This window comes from Carassius gibelio, chromosome A1 (genome assembly GCF_023724105.1).
Source record: "Carassius gibelio isolate Cgi1373 ecotype wild population from Czech Republic chromosome A1, carGib1.2-hapl.c, whole genome shotgun sequence".
Taxonomy (NCBI): Eukaryota; Metazoa; Chordata; class Actinopteri; order Cypriniformes; family Cyprinidae; genus Carassius; species Carassius gibelio.
In genome coordinates this window covers 35,399,535-35,418,505 of record NC_068371.1, presented here as the reverse complement: position 1 = coordinate 35,418,505, position 18,971 = coordinate 35,399,535, and the positions used below count along the sequence as shown (strand labels likewise).

Below are 18,971 nucleotides of genomic sequence, written 5' to 3'. Positions count from 1 at the left end.
TAGCTTAGTTAATAAATATTTTTTTGCAATAATCAATAACTTATAGATACTTTTTAAAGATCCGTGGCCTACACAGAAAAAATAGGCAATGAAAAACTACTGTTTTCTCTCAAAAACTTTAATGTATTGAGATAAACATTAAAAGCCTAAGCAGTTTATCAAGAGGTAATCAGTCTCACTCTAATTAGACGAAAGAAAGAAAAAACTAATAACTTGTAAGACTAGCAATCCATTCGATCCGCATTAGGTGTCGCTCAAAACCAACTTTAGATGACTCATCATCAACCTCTGCAAAGTATCTGCGCACCGTTTTCTGCCTCTCTGCGCTACTTCGCCCTGATTGGAGAGATGGGATTTGACTGGCTCTGAGATCGACCTATTGTTGGGTAGCCATGTGCTGCGTTTGGCCCGTGCAACCACTTTTATACCTGCAGTTAACGGTGCGACTCCGGGGGAGTGTGTAGTCTGCGGTCAGTGTATCTCTAGAAGAGCTGAGTTAGGATGCTGCAGCAGCATGCGGAAAGATCGCTGTGCAGCAGCACATCACAGCTTTAGGTAACAGATTGGACGTCGCAAACTCTTGCACAGAATTATTGAACACTCGGTAAAAGTAATTTACAGTACGTTTAAGGAGGCTTCTAAACATTGGCCATGCCGGTATTTAAAAGTAAAATGTTTTAGTGGCTGATTTGACATTAAGATGATAGTCTTAAGACACCCCGTGCATGAATATGGATGTGGGATGGGTGGGGTCCATGCAGCAAAGAGTGCGGGAGGGGGAGAGACGACGGACGAATATCCTCGGATGGTGGGACATCAGACAGGCTCCGAAAAAAAACTGAGAGCTTAAAATATCCAAGGTAACCTTTTATTATCTGTGCCATGATGCCATCGCTTTACAATTATCACGCCAGTGAGGTTGTAAAGTTATTTATTAATACAATTAAGCGTCTTAAAATCGATGTGAAATAAAGGGAAATATATTTTTAAACTGTAGAATGTTTAGAATTGAATGAAAACCGGAATCTGAACGTATGACGTAACACGAATTCGTTCTGTCTGTTTTCGCATTAGCTTTTGTCTAATGTGGTTTGCTAGAATTAACCGATAATAACAGAGTATTTATGTGATGTTGATCACACCAGGCGCTATTTTAAATGGGCAAACCAATGATTATAAAACACCAAGGCACTGGCTGAAGATATGATCCGAACTGTTGGAATATTTCTATAATTTAATGGGATTTAACACAATATTTTATCTTAAAACCTTTTTGTTGTTTGTATGAACAGCATGCATCAGTATTTTAAACTTCATGTCAGTTCACCTACTGCATCTGTGACTTAGAGAAAGAGCATCAGAGCAGGCTACTTCTCCTCTCACATGACATTGTAGTTTAACAGCCGATATTGTTAGAAACAAAGCTAGTATCCCAAAAGTAAAGTGACTTTATAGAAGTGATAAAACAATTGCTGTTTATGTCTAAGTAAACACACAAATGGCTGCAGTATCACAAGCACACTGTTAAAAGTAGGTTTCTGTATGAATTAAAAGCATTCATTTTAAATCATGTAAAAAGGTCTTTACTACCCCCTTATTCTTTCTTCCTGAATGCTTTGCTTGGCACATTTTGAATATGTCAACTTTTGTTTTCTTCTTCAAAACATGGCTATCGTCATTAAGTCATCACTGGATGGCTGCTGAATTGCATGGGACATTTTGATGTAGAGTATATCTTAAACACAAGATGTCATGTCTTATAATATTTCCCTTACAGCAGGATATTGTTCCACCCTGTTTCCCTCTCATCCTCTGAATATGTTCAAGGCCCTGGCAGGAATCTGTTTGCTTCATCTGACTACAATTTTCTTCCTATTTTGGGCAACTATTGATGATGTAAGTTCATGTTGTTCCTCTTTTATGCATGTACGTGTATATTTAATAAAATTAATGTTTTCATTATACATGCAGATACACGACTTGTATCACAGAAACAGAAGAAGATGTAAAAAGTATGTGTTGTGAAGTATGTGTTTTTCTACTATATTGTGTTTTGTTTATAGTTAATGGTAGGTTTTTAATTTTCCCAGGCATGGTGGTTCACAGAGAACCTTTATACAGACTTGTGGGGCAGATGGGTGATGGAGAACAATGATAATGTCTGGGTGTACATGGACATACCAACCTCTTACCGGAAAGGTAAGACAATGTTAAAAGTATGCGTTATGGGACATCTGCCTGTTTTCATTAGTCGAGCCAAAATAAAGATTCTTCAATGATGTGGGGTCTTCAATAAAAGAACCATCTGAGGTTCTCAAAGAATCCTTCATTGATCAGTTCTTAAAAGAGACGTTTTTTTACTTAGTCCGAAAAACATTTTAATAATCTAAAGAACTTCCATAGATGTTTAAGTTTTCTTCATGCCAGTAAATAACCTTTGTTTTTAAGCGTCTGGGACATTCACATGATGCCCCTGTAATTCGTCCTTCTAGACTATCTCCAGGCGGTTCAGGCATTTGCAGTTCTGTCCTGCCTGTTTGCTGTGTTCTCTCTGTGCGTGTTCATGTTCCAGCTCTTCACTCTGGGCAAAGGAAAGAGGTTCACCATCTCTGGGGTCGTGCAGCTCATCTCCTGTAAGTCCCTGCTTCAGTAAACCTGAGGATAAATTAGGACGTTATTGAAACAATCCTTGTGGAACATTGCCTTTGAGGTCCTAAAGGTCATACAGATATACATTTTTGTTGTACTTTTATACAATTCTCTTGGACCTCTAGGTTTCTGCATTATGGTGGCTCTGTCAGTCTACAGCGATCACTTTCACAGAGGTGAGAAGAATGGCTGGTATGGCTGGTCCTACATCATGGCCTGGTTCGGGTGGCTGCTGACCCTCTTCACTGGAATTATGTACATCATTCTGCGCAAGAGAGTGGATTAAACTTTAGCCCTCGCTCTAATGTACAGACTTAATTTTATTTCCCAGTCTGAAGTGTACAACTTGGAAAAACAATGAGTTGTCTCAAATATTACAGGGGTTGGTTGGAATTGTAAAAACGAAAGTAACATGCAAAGTTTAAAATCTGTCAGTGAGAAATTGTTGATTCAGCATTTGAGGAAAATTTGCCGGAGAAGTTTCTTAAGAAGAGTTTTGTTTAATAGATTGTTTTGCTAGATCATCTTTGGTAGTTTCTCAAAGCACTGAGGCCAGTTAGACAATTTGATGGTGAGAATGCAGTATATACAAGAATGACGTGTAAAATTTATAATATGTATAAAGAGAAATATAAATTGTACATATGAAGTACATACACAAATGTTACAGTGTAGTTTTAAACATCACTTGCACTTTAAGAAAGAGCATTGTCTTAAACATGGATTTATTTATTTTTTTATATATTTTCTTTTTTAATGGAGTTGTGTGTCTGTGTGTGTTTAAATGGCAATAGCACAGGATAGTCTCTAGGTCAAGAAAAATGTCAAATCTTTGTTACTGCAGTGCATTATGGTGCTGTTTAAATTTGTGATCATCCACTTGATCATCTAGACTTCTGAATACACAATCCTTTTGTAATTTCACTGTACAGACCCTCTGCCATATTTACTTACGGTTTCTGTGAGGAGAAATGCTTTCTTGATAATGACATCATGGGCCCTGTTGCTATGCCAGCCATTTTTAATTAGCATGATGATGAATGATTGTTCGTGTGGTCAGATGATCACCCTGTAAGGTCCTGATTCTAGACCACAGAAGGTTCCAAAAATATTTTTAGAATGCTTTGGATTTATAAAGTGAAAATATCTATTCATAATTTGATGGGAGTAATTATTCACCATCCTCTCAAGGGAGAAGCCCCTTACTTTGTTTGGTTAGAGTTAAAGCCAGCTCTAGATGCATTTTTAGGTTGCAATATGAATATAAAGACCTTGCCATAAGAAACTTTTGTTATTTTATTATTTACATCAATATTTAACTTTTCAACATAACAGCTTCAACATAATCATTTACCTTTTTCATACAATATCTTACCGTTATATGAAAATGGGGAATAAAATGTACATTCATTATTACAAAAGCAAATAAACCTTCTGTTATTTTAGGCATTTTCATAGGTGTATGTACAGCTCTGCTAGGTTCAGCGACCTTCTACAGTCCTCATGCAAAATGCACAAGGCACTGGCTCAGGAATGTTCCAATAAGAACTGTTTTGTGGGGGTGTATGCTACCAAATCATATGCCCTGACCGGAGGGTGTAATTCGTTCCTGAACCACTAAATGGAGGAGATGATTCTGTTCTGCCGAAAGGAGAGGCCTGTTGTGAGAGAAGAGAACGGTGCTGTTTATCGAATTCCAAAGGCTTCCGTCTAATATATATAAATGCATAGTGTAAGTCAAGAAATGCATAAAGCTCACCATAATTCTGTCTGGAGAGCCTTGAGAGATTCTGTATCCTTTTCCTGACAGGCCATCTGTAAACAGGCCAGTCAAACCATTTAGCCATCCTAATCCAAGATAACAGTTCTGACTACTAGTAATCAGTTTATAGCATTTTTCACATTATAGCAAACAGTGCAGTCTAAAGTCAGAGACCACTAGTGCAAATGGTTCTATTTTGATATTTTCTAATTTTGTAAATTTTCACTGCAAATCACACTATCAATGTAAAAATGTATATAAAATGCTGAAATTACAATTCAATATTTTAATGTTGTAAAGACTGCATGATGTTTTAGTGTATTATACTCACTAAGGCTGCATTTATTTAGCAAAAATGCAGTAAAAAAAAAGGCTTATATTGTGAAATGTGGTATAATTTAAAGCCATTTTCTATTTTAATATATATTTTCATAATTCATTACTGTGATGACAAAGCTGAATTTTCAGCATCCATTCTTTCAGTCTTCAGTGTCCCATAATCCTTCATTAAACATTCTAATATGTTGATTCTGAGATTTTGTCAAATATATTTCTATATTGTGTTATAAAATAATGCTTTGTTTTAAATATTTCAGACTCTAAAAACTTTTCATCAGATAATTTCCCGGTTTAAACTGGATTTTAAATACTCACCACAACCGACTGCAGGAGGAGGAACACATTTTCTGGAAGGAAGTTTACTAAAGAACAGACGGTAAGAAGAAAAAATAGCAACCGAATAAAACACTGTGCAATTTCAAAAACAATTCTGCTCAGAAGTCTTACCCTGACTGTGTGAGTCGAAGGATTCCCAGGCATATCGTTCTAGTGTTTGAGCGTGCTCGGGTAACAGCTTTTGAGGGGGAGGCTTAAAAAAAAAAAAGACACAAACATATAGTGTCATATGAGGATAGTAAACAAACACACTAATGCTATTGGTCTGGTTTCTTAATATACAGTACAAAATGTGAACAGCTTATTTGTCAACCTTACAGATTTTAAAAACATAATTTACCTCAAGCAACATAAGAAGTAAAACCCTGGAGATTTCGCACTTTGCTATGATATCCATATATGCTCCTGGAAAATAAAACAAACAGAGTGGAAGCATGAATCCAACAGCATATGCTTAATTTTCATGGTGTAATTATTATTAGCAGATATCAAATACACAAATGACTCTGCTACTGCAAAACAGATCCTAGACAAGCATGAAAATCAGCCACAAAACATAACTGCTGCTTATAAATTTGGTATTGCAGGGTATATAAATTTATTTTTTATAAATTTAAAAAAATTATATAAAAGAAAATCCCTAAAATGAGGCCACCAGTCCACACCCAGCTAGTTTTTCAAAACTAAGATTGATTGTATTATGGTGTGAAAGTTCATTATATTCATACCGACAGGGGTATTTGTCCCAGGTAGCTGTAGTCCTCTTTCCTGGCTCATGTGCTGCATTTCAGAGAGAACAGCAAGAGCACCATCATGATCACCTATCAATCAAACATCACATCACCGCCCTGACGACCGCAGAGTTTCAACTTAATCTCAATGTCAAAATGAATCATTGCATTCTGGCAGGAAAATGCTGCTATCGTTGAACTCACGGGTCAGTATTTTGCAGGAGGCCATTTCCCACAGTGACTGCAGGGCCTCAATCGGAGTCTGAATCTGGAGTTCTGCGGCTCTCTGGAAGTGAACTATCGCCTCCCCGGGTCTGTTCATCTCCTACACACAAATACAAACAGGACAACAACACGGTTAAGCACAGTGGAACAAAATTAATATGCGATTTTTATTTATTTATAAACAGAAAGCCGCTCCCATGTATTACAATGATCTATGTCTCACCTTCAGAGCATTGCCAAGCTCCAGTGAGAGACTGGCCGCCATAACAGGCTGATTCATCTCAATATAGACCTAAACAATATACAAGTACATATCTGCAACATAATGTCCAAAAAAAACCAACAACAACCAAAAAACAACACAAAATCTGCATAGACAACCATGTCAGACTAAACGGAGCAGGAGCAATTAATTTGTAAAAAAAAAAAAAAAAAAAATATATATATATATATATATATATATATATATATATATATATATATATATATATATATATATATGTATATATATATATATATATATATATATATATATATATATATATATATATAAAAAGTATCTCTTCAGTCTATTTAAAGCAGCGCATGCAAGTCTGAGTCCAACATTCTGTAAAATAACAACCTGTAGTTATATATGCTCATCTGCTAATTATCTGGTAATAAATTTGATCCCGATAAATACCTTAATAGCAAAACTATAGCAGTTCATGGCTGCCTGCATGTTCTCATCGAAGCCGGGAGCCCTCAGTGCTCTGGTTTCCTGTTCTGAGGCCAGAAAGAGTCTGGCTGCATCAGTCAAAGCCAGGGCTTCTCCTGGTGCGTTGAACAGGGTCTGCTCACAGCTACGACAACAGAAGAAGAAGAAGAAAAAACATTTCCACATGTTGTTCAGATCAGACACAAGAGGATGAAGAAACGAGATAAGCTGTGTTACCGGGCCATGGCGAGATTACAGAAGGCAGCATACTGAGGACAGTCCTGCTGTTTGAGCTCCTTGGCCAGCTGACCTGAGGAAAGATATCACATAATGAATAAGTGAAAGTGAAAAAGTGAAAGTGATGTGACATACAGCCAAGTATGGTGACCCATACTCAGAATTCATGCCCTGCATTTAACCCATCCAAAGTGCACACACACAGAGCAGTGAACACACACCCGGAGCAGTGGGCAGCCATTTAGGGTTCAATGCCTTGCTCTAGGACACCTCAGTCGTGGTATTTCCTGCCCGAGACTCGAACCAACAACCTTAGGGTTAGGAGTCAAACTCTCCAACCATTAATACACGACATCCCTTAAATAAGACTAATGATAAACAAAGAGTGGCATCCCTCTTCTGACACAATACTCACCGAACTGTTCACTTGCTTCAGCGACATTAGGCTTCCGGAGAAAACGTCTGTGATTTAAAGGAAGAGAACAAAATGTTAAAACGCCACTAAATGAGATTAATTTGACATGCTGAACATCCATACCGAACGTCCTCTAGGATAGAGCCGATGGCATAACATTAAACATCTACAAGATGTCATCCTCAGCTGTTAATGCACAAACCTTCTGTAGTTTGACCATTATAGATCGTACTGACGCGAACTGTATTTAGTAACGTTAAAGTTAGCTCTTCAAATTGAATTAGCAACATGCTAGCGAGGGTAGTGTACAGCTACCATGACATTCTTTAGTTATGCTCAGAATTGTAGACAACATTAACAATCTATCAAAGTTAACATTGCAAAAACGTTTTTTTTAATTAGTAATATAAAACTGTTATTTAAGCTCTTACTTTTTCAGTTTATTTGACACCGCCCGGTAGCGCGTCAGAAAATCTCCCTCGGCTGCCATGTTGACACTTCCAAGAGGAGGAGCAATCTGACAGGAAGTTAGGATACGAGCGTTCCTATTGGTTACACACATCTGAAGATTATTTGATTGGCTTACATAGAGTAAGGGCGGGGCTTTTACAAAAAAAATCCACTGGTGAGAGGCTTGATGAATTTGGGGGAAAACGACACAAAATTCAGTTGTTTTCATATTTCATTTATTTTATTTTACACTGGCCCATAAAATATTAAATTATATTAAAAAAAAAATCCAGCAAGTATTCATGAATCAAATTAATTAACTTAATCATTACTTCATTCATTCACGTTTTCATAAACCAAATCAAATACTTCATCTTCTTGTTCTTCGCGGTTCTGTAAGAGAACGAAGCAATAGAAACTGTTGGCATTCTGAAACAAGACTTACAATTGTTTCATTTTTATTATTATAACCATACATCATCAAGCAAGGATAATCATGGGTTAGATCATTTATTAACATTTAGAAATAAAGCAATCATGACCAACTGCTCATATGTGTAGCAATTTCTCAACATGCTTTACAACTTCAGGATTACTTATTTAGTTTACGTATTAGTTTAATTGTGTGTCTGAGTTCAAAGGTATTACCTTTTTATTTGTTTTAACAAAAAATGAAGTGTCATAACTGCATGCTTATATCTTCAGTATATGGAAGCATATGGGTAGCATTATTCAATTTGGGATGTTATATGCAAAATGACAATGCAATATGTAAAATGGCAATGCATTTCTGTATATACATTTACATTTTCCAATACATTTGTGCAACGTTTGGTGCAAAATGAAAATGAAAATTAAATTACATAATTTTCATTTGCCATTTACTACACCAGTTTTAATATGTAAAATGAATATTAATTTTAACGCTTTATAAGTTGCAAAATGAAAATGAAAATGTATTACAGAAATGATTAGATATGTCTAACATGTTAAAGCAAAAACTGTGGCAAAATGATCATTTAAATGCTATTTTTCTTAATTGCATTAACACTCACAGTATTGGAAAATGTAAATGTAAATACAGAAATGCATTGCCATTTTACATATTGCATTGTCATTTTGCATATTACATCCCAAATTGAATAATGCTACCCATATGCTTCCATATCAGTAAACACATGCTTGAGTTATGAACTCTGTTTATACATTCAATACCTTAAAGCTATACATTAAATTTTTATGACAATTTTGTTTTAATGTAGGTCTACATTATAGAGTATACATGCCATAATATTACACCATTTATAAAACAAACCTTTTCATCAGATGTTTTCTTTGTGTTTTCTTCATGCATCACGTCTAGATGCACTGCATCATAAATGGAGCTTGATTTGTATTGTAGCGCCTGATGGAATGGAGTATTGGATGATGCACTTAATTTAAAATTCTTATTAAAACTGGTAGAACAACCTTGTACCAACAAATGCCAAATACAGAGACAAAGAAAGAGCAAATGACTATTATCCAAAAGAGAAATCGACTGTTATCTCACTGTGTAGAGTTGTGTAGATTCAGCATCTTCATCCAGTATCACTTCATCACTCCACCCTGGCCTCTGGTCTGCGACATTTTTGTCATCTCTACAAGTATGGTGTTCCTAAAAATGTATTTTTATTTTATTTATACATCTTGCATAATAGCACATATGTCATATTTTCTGAACTGGCATTTACCGTTTAGTTATGAGTCCATAAATACTGATCAGCCATAACATTAAAAACACCTGCCTTATATCATGTCGGTCCCCCTTGTGTTGTCAAAGCAGCTCCGACGCGTCGAAACATGGACACAACAAAATCTCATAATGTTGCCTGTACTATCTAGACATTGGAAACAGATGCTTTAAGCACTGCAAGTTGCAAGTTGATGCCTCCATGGATTAGATTTGCTGCACATCCCACAGATGCTCAATCAGATTGAGATCTGGGGAATCTGGAGACAAAGGCAACATCTTCAACTTTTTTTTTTTTTTTTTTTTTTCACATTCCTCAAAACCATTTTTTTAAACAGTTTATGCAGTGCACCAGGGAGCATATTTCTGCTGAAACAATCTTCAGCCAGGCGGGTAGTATCAAAGTAACATCCACATGAATGTCAGATCCCTCCACCGTTCTGCCTTCTTCCCATAGTTCATCCTACTGCCACCTCTTCCCCAGGTAAATGATACATTCGTACCCAGCCATCCACCTGATCTAAACTAAACACTGCAACAAGACTTTGTGTTTTGGAGCTGCTCTGACCAGTCATCCAGCTATCACTATTTGGTCCTTGTCCAAGTTATTCAGATATTTTCACCCGCCCATTTTTTCTTCTTCTGACACATGAAAGACTGTTTACTTGCTGCCCAGTATATCCCACCCCTTGACAGGTGCCATTGTAATGTTATAATCAATGTTCACACGTCCAGCGTACAACCCCCCCCCCCCCCCATTCTTAGATTGAATCCTTTGAGATGTACTGAACTTTTACAGCATGAGTACCATCTAATTAATGCATTAAAGTATACAAGAGAGCATCTGAAATTAAATAAACGTACATTCAACAAATTAGAATAAAATGAATTATTGCAGTATGTTCTAATGTTTCTACGACACACTGTGCAGCCAAGTTTTACCTTGTAGCTTTTTACTATGTAAAGTGACCCAGCAACACTGAAGATGAGCAGAGTTCCTGAAAATGCCATCATTGTGAAGATGGCACTGTCTAACTCAAGTTGCTGCTGATAACCCTTATCTGGAAAACAAAGAGTTGGAGTAAGAGTAAAATAGAAGAAATAGAGAGAACGTAAAAAAGGAACTTTGTTTGTGGCTCGGTTTTTGCATTACAGCTCTTTTTTGCTGAAAGTGTCAGTTTTAAGTCTAACATGCCTAGTCACATGGCCAAACTCATGTCTTTATTTTAAAAAATCAGAAATGTAAACGGTTAATTTCAAGATTCATTCATATGCTAATCTCTCAGTCACAGCAGTGCATTTCAATTATGGAGCATATAGAATGTAGGACCAACCCTGGATCAATGATCCGTGTACTCACCTCTCACTTGAACCACCCAATGCACCTTCTGATCTGTATAATAAAAGTAGTAATTGCCAGAACTGGAACTATTGCGCATTTTGATACGTGCCATCTCCAACTGTGTAGTTTCAAAAAATACACTTTTAAGTTCTCTACTCCAAATTATCCTTCTGCTCTGATTATGGTACAATCTAAGTTTGTTAGTGGTGTAGTTTGCTGGGATACACACTAACAGTTTGAAATTAAGAGTTTCTCCTGCTAGTGCCACCCTGGTTCGGTTCAGAGATCGTAGGTTTGGCTGGAGGGATGGAGGAGAGAACATGGTGTTATTGAAGCATCTGTGCTCTCCTGGTATTTTAATAATGTGTGGTTTCTAATTCAGAAAGAGGGAGTGGATGGGAAATCCAGGAATATAATAATAAACATTAAACAAAACACACACTGTAATGACATAAATAAAGATCAACAATACCTTGAGTTTCCTGCCTAAAGCAAAGAATTATGATCCAACAGAGGACAGGCTTGGCTACATACATCCTGGAGCAAGATTTACATTTCCTTTCATTTGAAACAAAATTGTCCACCTTTTCTTTCTCTCTGTTGTTTCATCAAAGTTCAGAAACAAAATGATGAATAACTGCCAAGACAATATGGCATGTTAAGCCAAGAGTGTGTGTTGGACTCTCAGAAGAAGTACAATCTACTCAGGATGTCATGCAATCAGTGTTGCCAAATTGGGCTGCTTTAAAGTCCCCATTGAGGTGAAAGACAGTTTTCTGTTGTTTATTTGTCTTTGTGGTGTTTTTAATATGCTTTTAGACAAACCATGTGCAAATTCATTTAACAACGCCATTGCTATTGAGTATTTTCTCCTTAAAACTGTAGTTTCCCAAAGGCAGTCACATATGTTTAGCTAAGGAGGGCATGTGCTGTTAGTGCTTATTTAATTGTATTTAGGACCACAGTGTAAAAGTAGTCCGGGGTCAGACGCACTCCTGCATTGACAACCGCGCGTCTCACGCGCATGAACGCGGGCGCGATTTGGAATCACAAACATGGTTGCATTTGGTTACAGTATCCACTGTAGTTGTCTAGAGCTAGTAAAAACAGTTTTATCAGTTACTATCCGCGTACGAACCAGCTCAAACAGCTAATGTTACCTCACGACATAAGCCATTAGTCTCCTTGCTTATGTTGAGCATACCAGCTTATTTCTGGTTCAAACATGTGGCTTAATTAAACCAATATTTCCACTTGCCATTGTATCACGTTTTTTTTACAGTTCAGTCACAGTGGTTCCCAAAACTGTCCTGGAGAACTCCCTGCCCTGCACATTTTGATTCTGTCGCGTCTTTTAAATGAAGACTCTGGATTCAAACTGTATGAACGTGTTCACTAAGCGCCAGTGAGTTATGTATGTTTAACGTTGCCTAAAGAAAGTAAAGTGAACACGTTCATACAGTTTGAATCCAGAGTCTTCATTTAAAAGACGCGACATGGTGTCAGAAGTGCTGTAGTTTGACGTGTTACCTGATTGAGTTTTGCTCGCGGAGCCCGGAGCCGTGGGAAGAACGTGCGAGCTGAAATGGATGGCGGAGATAATGCGGTCGCTGCGCCGAGAGCAGCGGGACCGAGCGCTACTTTCAGCATACGGCCGCCTGAGCCGTTCGACTTCTCTAAACCACAAGAATGGGCAAAATGGATCCGGAGGTTTGAACGGTTCCGATTGGCGAGCAACCTGCAAGAAAACTCGGATGAAAATCAGGTGAATACTTTCATTTACTGCATGGGAGATGAGGCGGATGATATTCTCCGTGGGTTACCACTGGCAGACGCTGACAAAACAAAGTATGACGCAGTAAAAGCAGGTTTTGATGCACATTTCGTTGGGAGAAGAAATGTAATTTACGAACGGGCACGTTTCAATATGCGTAAACAGGAGGAAAATGAGACTGTTGATTCATTTGTGACAGCTTTGTATGCTCTGGCTGAACATTGCAATTATTTAGCATTACATGATGAGCTAATTCGGGACCGGCTCGTCGTGGGGTTGGCTGACAAACGGCTGTCTGAGCGTATGCAGCTGGATCATGAGCTGACCTTGGAAAAAGCAATAGCAATGGCGCGGCAAAGTGAGGAGGTGAAACGACAGCAAGCTGCGCTGAGAAGTGTGACAGACACTGTGGCTGCAGATGCGGGCTCTGTCGACAGAGTGTACAAAGGAAAGTATAACGTTGGGAGACCCCAAAAAGGAAATGGTCCTAAACAGAAATCACATATAGTACACTCCAGTAAGATGAATAGCAACCAGTGCCATAAGTGTGGTAGCTCCCCAGCACACGCAAAACGTGACTGTCCAGCAAATGACGTAAAATGTCACTCCTGTGGGAAAAAAGGGCACTACAAGCGGGTGTGCACATCATCAAAAACTGTGCGTGAAGTGTGTGAGGGGGACCCTATATTTCTTGGCAGCATCACAGGTGCTGGCGAACCATGGATGGTAAACTTAAACATTAGACACAAATGTGTGCCGTTTAAGATTGATACTGGCGCGGATGTCACGGTCATTCCAGTAGAGGTGTTTGAGGAGATTTTTAATAAAGACCCACCTACCCTCAAGGATGCAACGAGGCCATTACTTGGTCCAGGGCAAGATCCCTTAGATGTTGTGGGAGTTGCTAGTCTGCTGTTGAAGAGAGGTGAAAAACAGTCCGAGGAAGATGTGTACATAATCAGAAATCTGCACACTGCACTTCTGGGCAGACCGGCTATTGCAAAGCTTGAGCTTGTGGCACGATTAGATAACATTGATATGGAAATATTAAAGACAAGTTATCCAAAATTGTGCAGCGGTCTGGGGGAAGTACGACAGCCATATGTTATCAGGCTCAAACCGGGGGCTTCTCCATTCTCTCTTAAAACCCCAAGACGTATCCCGTTACCTTTAATGAGTAAAGTTAAAGAAGAGCTGAGCCGTATGGAGATTTTGGGGGTAATCAGCAGGGTGGAGGAACCAACAGACTGGTGTGCTGGCATGGTGGTGGTCCCAAAGAAGTCAGGTGCTGTTCGGATATGTGTAGACCTCTCCAAGTTAAATGAGTCAGTTCGCCGGGAAAAATACATCCTGCCATCAGTTGAACAGACATTAGGAATGCTTGCTGGAGCACAGATCTTCAGTAAGTTAGATGCCAATATGGGATTCTGGCAGATACCATTGTCAGAGGATTCTGCACGCTACACAACGTTCATAACTCCATTTGGCCGTTTCTTCTTCAAACGGCTTCCCTTCGGTATATCATCTGCGCCAGAGCACTTCCAGAATAGAATGGCTACAGAGGTTACTGAAGGACTGGAAGGCACGGTGTGTCATATTGATGATGTTCTGGTGTGGGGGAGAACAAGGGAGGAACATGACACCCGTTTGCATGCAGTACTGAGGAAAATGCAAAAGGCAGGCATGACCCTTAATGTCGAGAAGTGTGAGTTGTCAAAGCGGACAGTACACTTTTTAGGGCACATTATTTCTGCTGATGGCATTAGCCCAGACCCCATGAAAACAGCAGCCATCAGGGACATGACGGAGCCCTCAAATGTGAGTCAATTGCGGAGCTTCCTGGGGATGGTAAATCAGCTTGGGAAGTTTATTCCCCGACTGGCGGATAAAGACAAAGCTCTCCGTGACCTGCTGTCGAAAAAGAACTGTTGGATTTGGGGCATTGAACAAGCCAATGCGTTCCAGGCTCTGAAAGACGTCCTTTCATCCCCCCCTGTTCTTGCCATCTATGACGCGAACAGAGACTGTAAAGTGTCAGCGGATGCTTCGTCCTACGGACTGGGAGCCGTCCTACTTCAAAGGTGGCCAGAAGGTTGGAAGCCGATAGCGTATGCGTCAAGATCTCTTTCTCAGACTGAGCAGAGATACGCGCAAGTGGAGAAAGAAGCCTTGGGGCTCACATGGGCATGCGAAAGATTCAAAGACTTTGTCATTGGCAAACATTTCACATTGGAAACTGACCACAAGCCATTACTGAGTCTCTTAGGATCGCAAGCTCTGGATGCTCTCCCTCCTCGTATCCAGAGGTTCAAAATGCGTCTGATGCGTTACTCCTACTCCATTGTTCACGTGCCAGGAAAGGATTTGTGGGTAGCTGACACTCTGTCACGTGCTCCGGTAAAGCAGTGTGAGCTTCATGAAGAGAGAGAGTTTTGGGAGGACACTAACATTTATGTTGACGCTATCATGGGGAATTTGCCAGCAAGCACAACCTACCTGGGACAGCTGAGAGAAGACTTAAAGAATGACAAGGTATGCTCCAGTGTGATGAAACTGTGTGTTGAAGGGTGGACAGAGCACAGTCGGAGAGATCCAATACTGAAGCGTTACTGGGCAGAACGGGCTCTCTTAACTGTGCAGGACGACCTGTTGCTGAGAGGTACGAGGTTGGTCATTCCAGCCGCTATGAGAAATGATGTCCTTAGCAAGTTGCATGAGGGGCATTTAGGACTTGTAAAATGCAGAGAGCGGGCAAGACAATCAGTATGGTGGCCAGGGTTAAGTAATCAGCTGAAGGAATTGGTGCTCAACTGCAGGACATGCCTCAAGGAGAGACAAAACCCAAAAGAACCACTCATGCCCACTCAGTTTCCAGACAGACCCTGGCAAAGGTTAGGAGCTGATTTATTCATGCTGGGAACTAAGACGTACCTGCTAGTGGTGGATTACTATTCCAGGTATGTAGAGATTGCTCAGTTATCACCCAGTAGGTCTACTGACGTCATTGTCCACATGAAATCCATATTCGCACGGCATGGAGTTCCAGAGACACTAATTACAGACAACGGGCCACAATTCTCTGGGCACTCATTTGCATCCTTTGCTGCTTCTTATGGATTTGTCCACGTTACTAGCAGCCCAAAGTTCCCCCAGAGCAATGGAGAGGCTGAACGTGCAGTCAAGACAATAAAAGCTCTTTTCAAGAAAGCTGATGACCCTTACCTTGCTCTCCTAGCGTATCGTGCTACTCCTTTGCAGAATGGGTATAGCCCAGCACAGCTTCTTATGGGAAGAAGGCTGCGAACAACTGTGCCCACACTCTCATCATTGCTAGATCCAGCACTTCCTGATACTGATGCAATTTTCAGAAAGGAGACGGAAAGAAAGAGTGCAGATGCAGAGCGCTTCAATAAACATCATAGAGCTAGAAAACTCAGCACACTACAGCCGGGGGAAGAAGTCTGGGTGTCTGATGCTAAAGAATCAGGAACGATTGTGGCCAGTCACTTGGCTCCACGGTCTTACCTTGTGAATACGCAACATGGGACTGTGAGACGTAATCGTTACCATCTGGTACCTATGCAAGCGTCAGCTAAGGATGATAAAAATGATACACAAGATCAGTCCTCGGACACAATCACTGAGTCGCACCCTGTCACTCAGGAATCAGAGGAGCAGGACATTCCTGATGTGGTGTCTACACCTAGAACTAGGTGTGGGAGACGGATCGTGAAACCTGCAAGGTTGAACCTGTAAACAAGTGTGTGGTTTACTGCTGCATTATAGTTACAAATACATTGCCACTTAATGTACATTAAAAAAAAAAAAAAGAATGTTCGAAATAGGAAGACAAATGTTATAATTACTTGGTTTGTTTAAGAGTTAGATAGGAGCAGACCTTCCAGCAAAAGAGGCAGAATAATCCTCTAAGGTCTGTTGAGACAAAGGTAGTCTACCCTTTGATCTCTAGAAAGGGGAGATGTGGTGTTGTTGCTATGGTGTTCTAGGTTGGCGAGAGGTTGATGATGTCACGAGAAAGGCGACGAGGAAGCGCCAGTGAGTTATGTATGTTTAACGTTGCCTAAAGAAAGTAAAGTGAACACGTTCATACAGTTTGAATCCAGAGTCTTCATTTAAAAGACGCGACAATTCCACTCATCAGCTTGTTAGTAGAAACCGCAATCATTAAATAGGGAAACGTAGGTCTCTGCAGAGCAAAAGTGGGCGTTTATGACCTTGTGGGTGTTTCGAAATCATGCAATCAAAATGATCCCTCTTACCTAACTCCACCCCTAAATCTACATCACTATGTCGTCAGCCAATCAGGTATCATGGTCTAAAACACCCTGATCTGGTATCTCCCATTACTTTCCTGCAGAGACCTATTTTTGTAAATTGGGTGTGATTATGGAGACATGCAAAATGTGCAGGGGTCCTCCAGGACAGTTTTGGGAACCACTGAGTTAGTGGATGAGGAGCAGGCTCATGGCTGGCTGGTGTGTGACTAGGAGGTAGGGCTAATGTGCGTATTCATAGATCCGGATCTAGTAAATGAGGCAGGCTATTTTAAGGCATGAGAAAATTATTTTCACAAGAAAAAAGCATGTCATTTTTATGATCAAATATGAGTTTTTATATGAGTATTTCATTTTTTTCTTTTTTTTTTTTTTGACTACAGGGGGAGTTTAACACTGTGGGAGCGGGTTGAAGCGTCCCCAATAACGCGATAGATAGGAGGAGCCCCGCCGAAAACTTGTATTTTACCCCGAGCAATTTTTACCGGGAATCACCATTTAAACACGATTGGACTAATTTTGGTTAAAATTTCGGCGGGTTTTTTTGTGAAAACCTGGCAACCCTTAATCATCAGAAACCACTTCCTCCCTCACTCCACAAGCTCTCTTCCTTAATTAAGTCCTTTTACTGAACTGTTTTTTTTTTTTTTTTTGGTTGGCTTAATCTAATCTAAATCTAAACCTAAACGTAATCGGGTTTTAAACAAGGCTTTAGCAATGAAATGTAGTTTCTTTATATAATGTGTGAAAAAATGGTTTATCTTAATAAAGTAGTGCTGCCAACACACGTCCATTTTTCCACGCAGTGAAAAGCACCCTCTGCTGAATGTAACAACAGGATATTGACGAAACAGATGTGGCAACCTCTCAATGGTACCTTTTTGTTGTGTTTATGCTCTGCAGTTTGCAAAGCTTCAAAGGTTTCCATTTACAACATTCCCAAAGTTTCTATTTACATCATGTTCTGTAGAGTTGAACAGTGTAACCAATCACAAACATTTCTGTTGCTTTCATGGCACTTGCGATCCTCTGTAACGAGGAGAGACATTCATTATTTGAGAGCATAACTGATTAAAACGGAACTTTGTGTGTGCGCGCGCGAGCAATTCTCACACTAGACTGCTCTGTCTACTCTGACCACCAGGTGGCAGCAGAAGAGCGCACGATGTTTTGTGAGCGAGCGCCTGAATCACATCATATAAAGAGGAGTTCCAAAATAATCAAAAATGAATTACGTAATGATTACATCACTGTCACTGAAATAGATTACACATAATTAACGCCAGGGCAGATAAATCACAAACAGCAGTGCAGAATCCTTTTCCACTTCTTACTTCGTTTAGTATGAAGTTAAAGTAAATATTACTTTATATATAGAAACAAATAGAATGGTTTACAATAGATAACAGATAGAAATACGATTAAGTCTTATGAGTGAAGACGTAAAATAATAATAAGAAGAAAAGATTAACAAGAACAAAATACAGCCATTAATATGGATATCACTCACCTATGTATGATAAAGATAAAGAGAGTAAGACAGGGAGATATATGGAGAGTGAGGTGAAGAGAAGAGCAAGGAATCCAGTTAGAGGTGACAAATCGCCTTGTTTAATGAGAAACAGGTGCATGAGTGCCTTGTGACTTCTGAGCTGAAGTAAAGAAATACTCACATTCTCCAAAACAGACCAGGGTGAGAGAGACAGATAGAGGCACAACAAATATAACATCTGGATACCAGGGAATATAAATATTTCTGTCCCGTAATCTCTTTCATCCTTTTATTTCTGCAGTCATAAGCATTTAAGAAAAGATTAATTATTTTGAGAGAGAAAAAAAAAACTTTGGAAGAAGACAGAAGAAGAAGTAGACTTCCCATGTCTAAATTTACAAATTTAAACTAAGCTCCTGGATATAAATTACCATAAAATAAATTATTAAACATACTTTTTGGTCATTTTCCTGAATCCAGGAACTTCTTTTATGC

General features: G+C 39.3%; 2 protein-coding genes across 6 annotated transcripts; one reads left to right on the top strand and one right to left on the bottom strand.

The window, feature by feature from the left end:
• The first annotated feature begins 144 nt into the window (after positions 1–144).
• Positions 145–4,079, top strand: LOC128018963 (epithelial membrane protein 2). Of its 3 annotated transcripts, none has more exons than XM_052604899.1 (5): positions 145–555; positions 1,778–1,896; positions 2,091–2,199; positions 2,493–2,633; positions 2,775–4,079. In XM_052604899.1, the coding sequence occupies exons 2-5, from the start codon at positions 1,819–1,821 to the stop codon at positions 2,933–2,935; spliced, it is 489 nt and encodes a 162-aa protein (XP_052460859.1). In that variant the 5' UTR covers positions 145–555; positions 1,778–1,818; the 3' UTR covers positions 2,936–4,079. The 3 variants fall into 3 exon arrangements, with proteins under 3 accessions (XP_052460859.1, XP_052460867.1, XP_052460850.1); XM_052604907.1 differs by having other exon boundaries at positions 145–860; positions 1,781–1,896; XM_052604890.1 differs by having other exon boundaries at positions 146–860.
• Positions 3,933–11,575, bottom strand: LOC128018952 (40-kDa huntingtin-associated protein-like). 3 transcript variants are annotated; one of them, XM_052604859.1, is made up of 17 exons: positions 11,388–11,575; positions 10,934–11,213; positions 10,516–10,634; positions 9,394–9,498; positions 9,157–9,246; positions 7,823–7,908; positions 7,392–7,438; positions 6,977–7,049; positions 6,725–6,884; positions 6,266–6,334; positions 6,022–6,142; positions 5,815–5,907; positions 5,427–5,491; positions 5,198–5,279; positions 5,066–5,112; positions 4,409–4,464; positions 3,933–4,307 (listed from the first exon to the last, which is right to left on the bottom strand). In XM_052604859.1, the coding sequence occupies exons 2-17, from the start codon at positions 11,025–11,027 to the stop codon at positions 4,226–4,228; spliced, it is 1,389 nt and encodes a 462-aa protein (XP_052460819.1). In that variant the 5' UTR covers positions 11,028–11,213; positions 11,388–11,575; the 3' UTR covers positions 3,933–4,225. The 3 variants fall into 3 exon arrangements, with proteins under 3 accessions (XP_052460819.1, XP_052460827.1, XP_052460837.1); XM_052604867.1 differs by having other exon boundaries at positions 7,823–8,234; positions 9,394–11,213; XM_052604877.1 differs by having other exon boundaries at positions 7,823–7,936; positions 9,394–11,213.
• Between the last annotated feature and the right edge of the window lie 7,396 nt (positions 11,576–18,971).

Bases quoted from the DNA above. Each gene is read 5' to 3' on its own strand.
- LOC128018963 (XM_052604899.1), top strand. From the start codon at position 1,819: ATGTTCAAGGCCCTGGCAGGAATCTGTTTGCTTCATCTGACTACAATT. The intron at 1,897-2,090 runs GTAAGTTCATGT...TAATTTTCCCAG, and splicing joins TTTGGGCAACTATTGATGAT to GCATGGTGGTTCACAGAGAA. The intron at 2,200-2,492 runs GTAAGACAATGT...TCGTCCTTCTAG, and splicing joins ACCAACCTCTTACCGGAAAG to ACTATCTCCAGGCGGTTCAG.
- LOC128018952 (XM_052604859.1), bottom strand. From the start codon at position 11,027: ATGGCACGTATCAAAATGCGCAATAGTTCCAGTTCTGGCAATTACTAC. The intron at 5,113-5,197 runs GTAAGACTTCTG...TCTGTTCTTTAG, and splicing joins CTTCGACTCACACAGTCAGG to TAAACTTCCTTCCAGAAAAT. The intron at 4,308-4,408 runs GTGAGCTTTATG...CTCTCACAACAG, and splicing joins GCTCTCCAGACAGAATTATG to GCCTCTCCTTTCGGCAGAAC.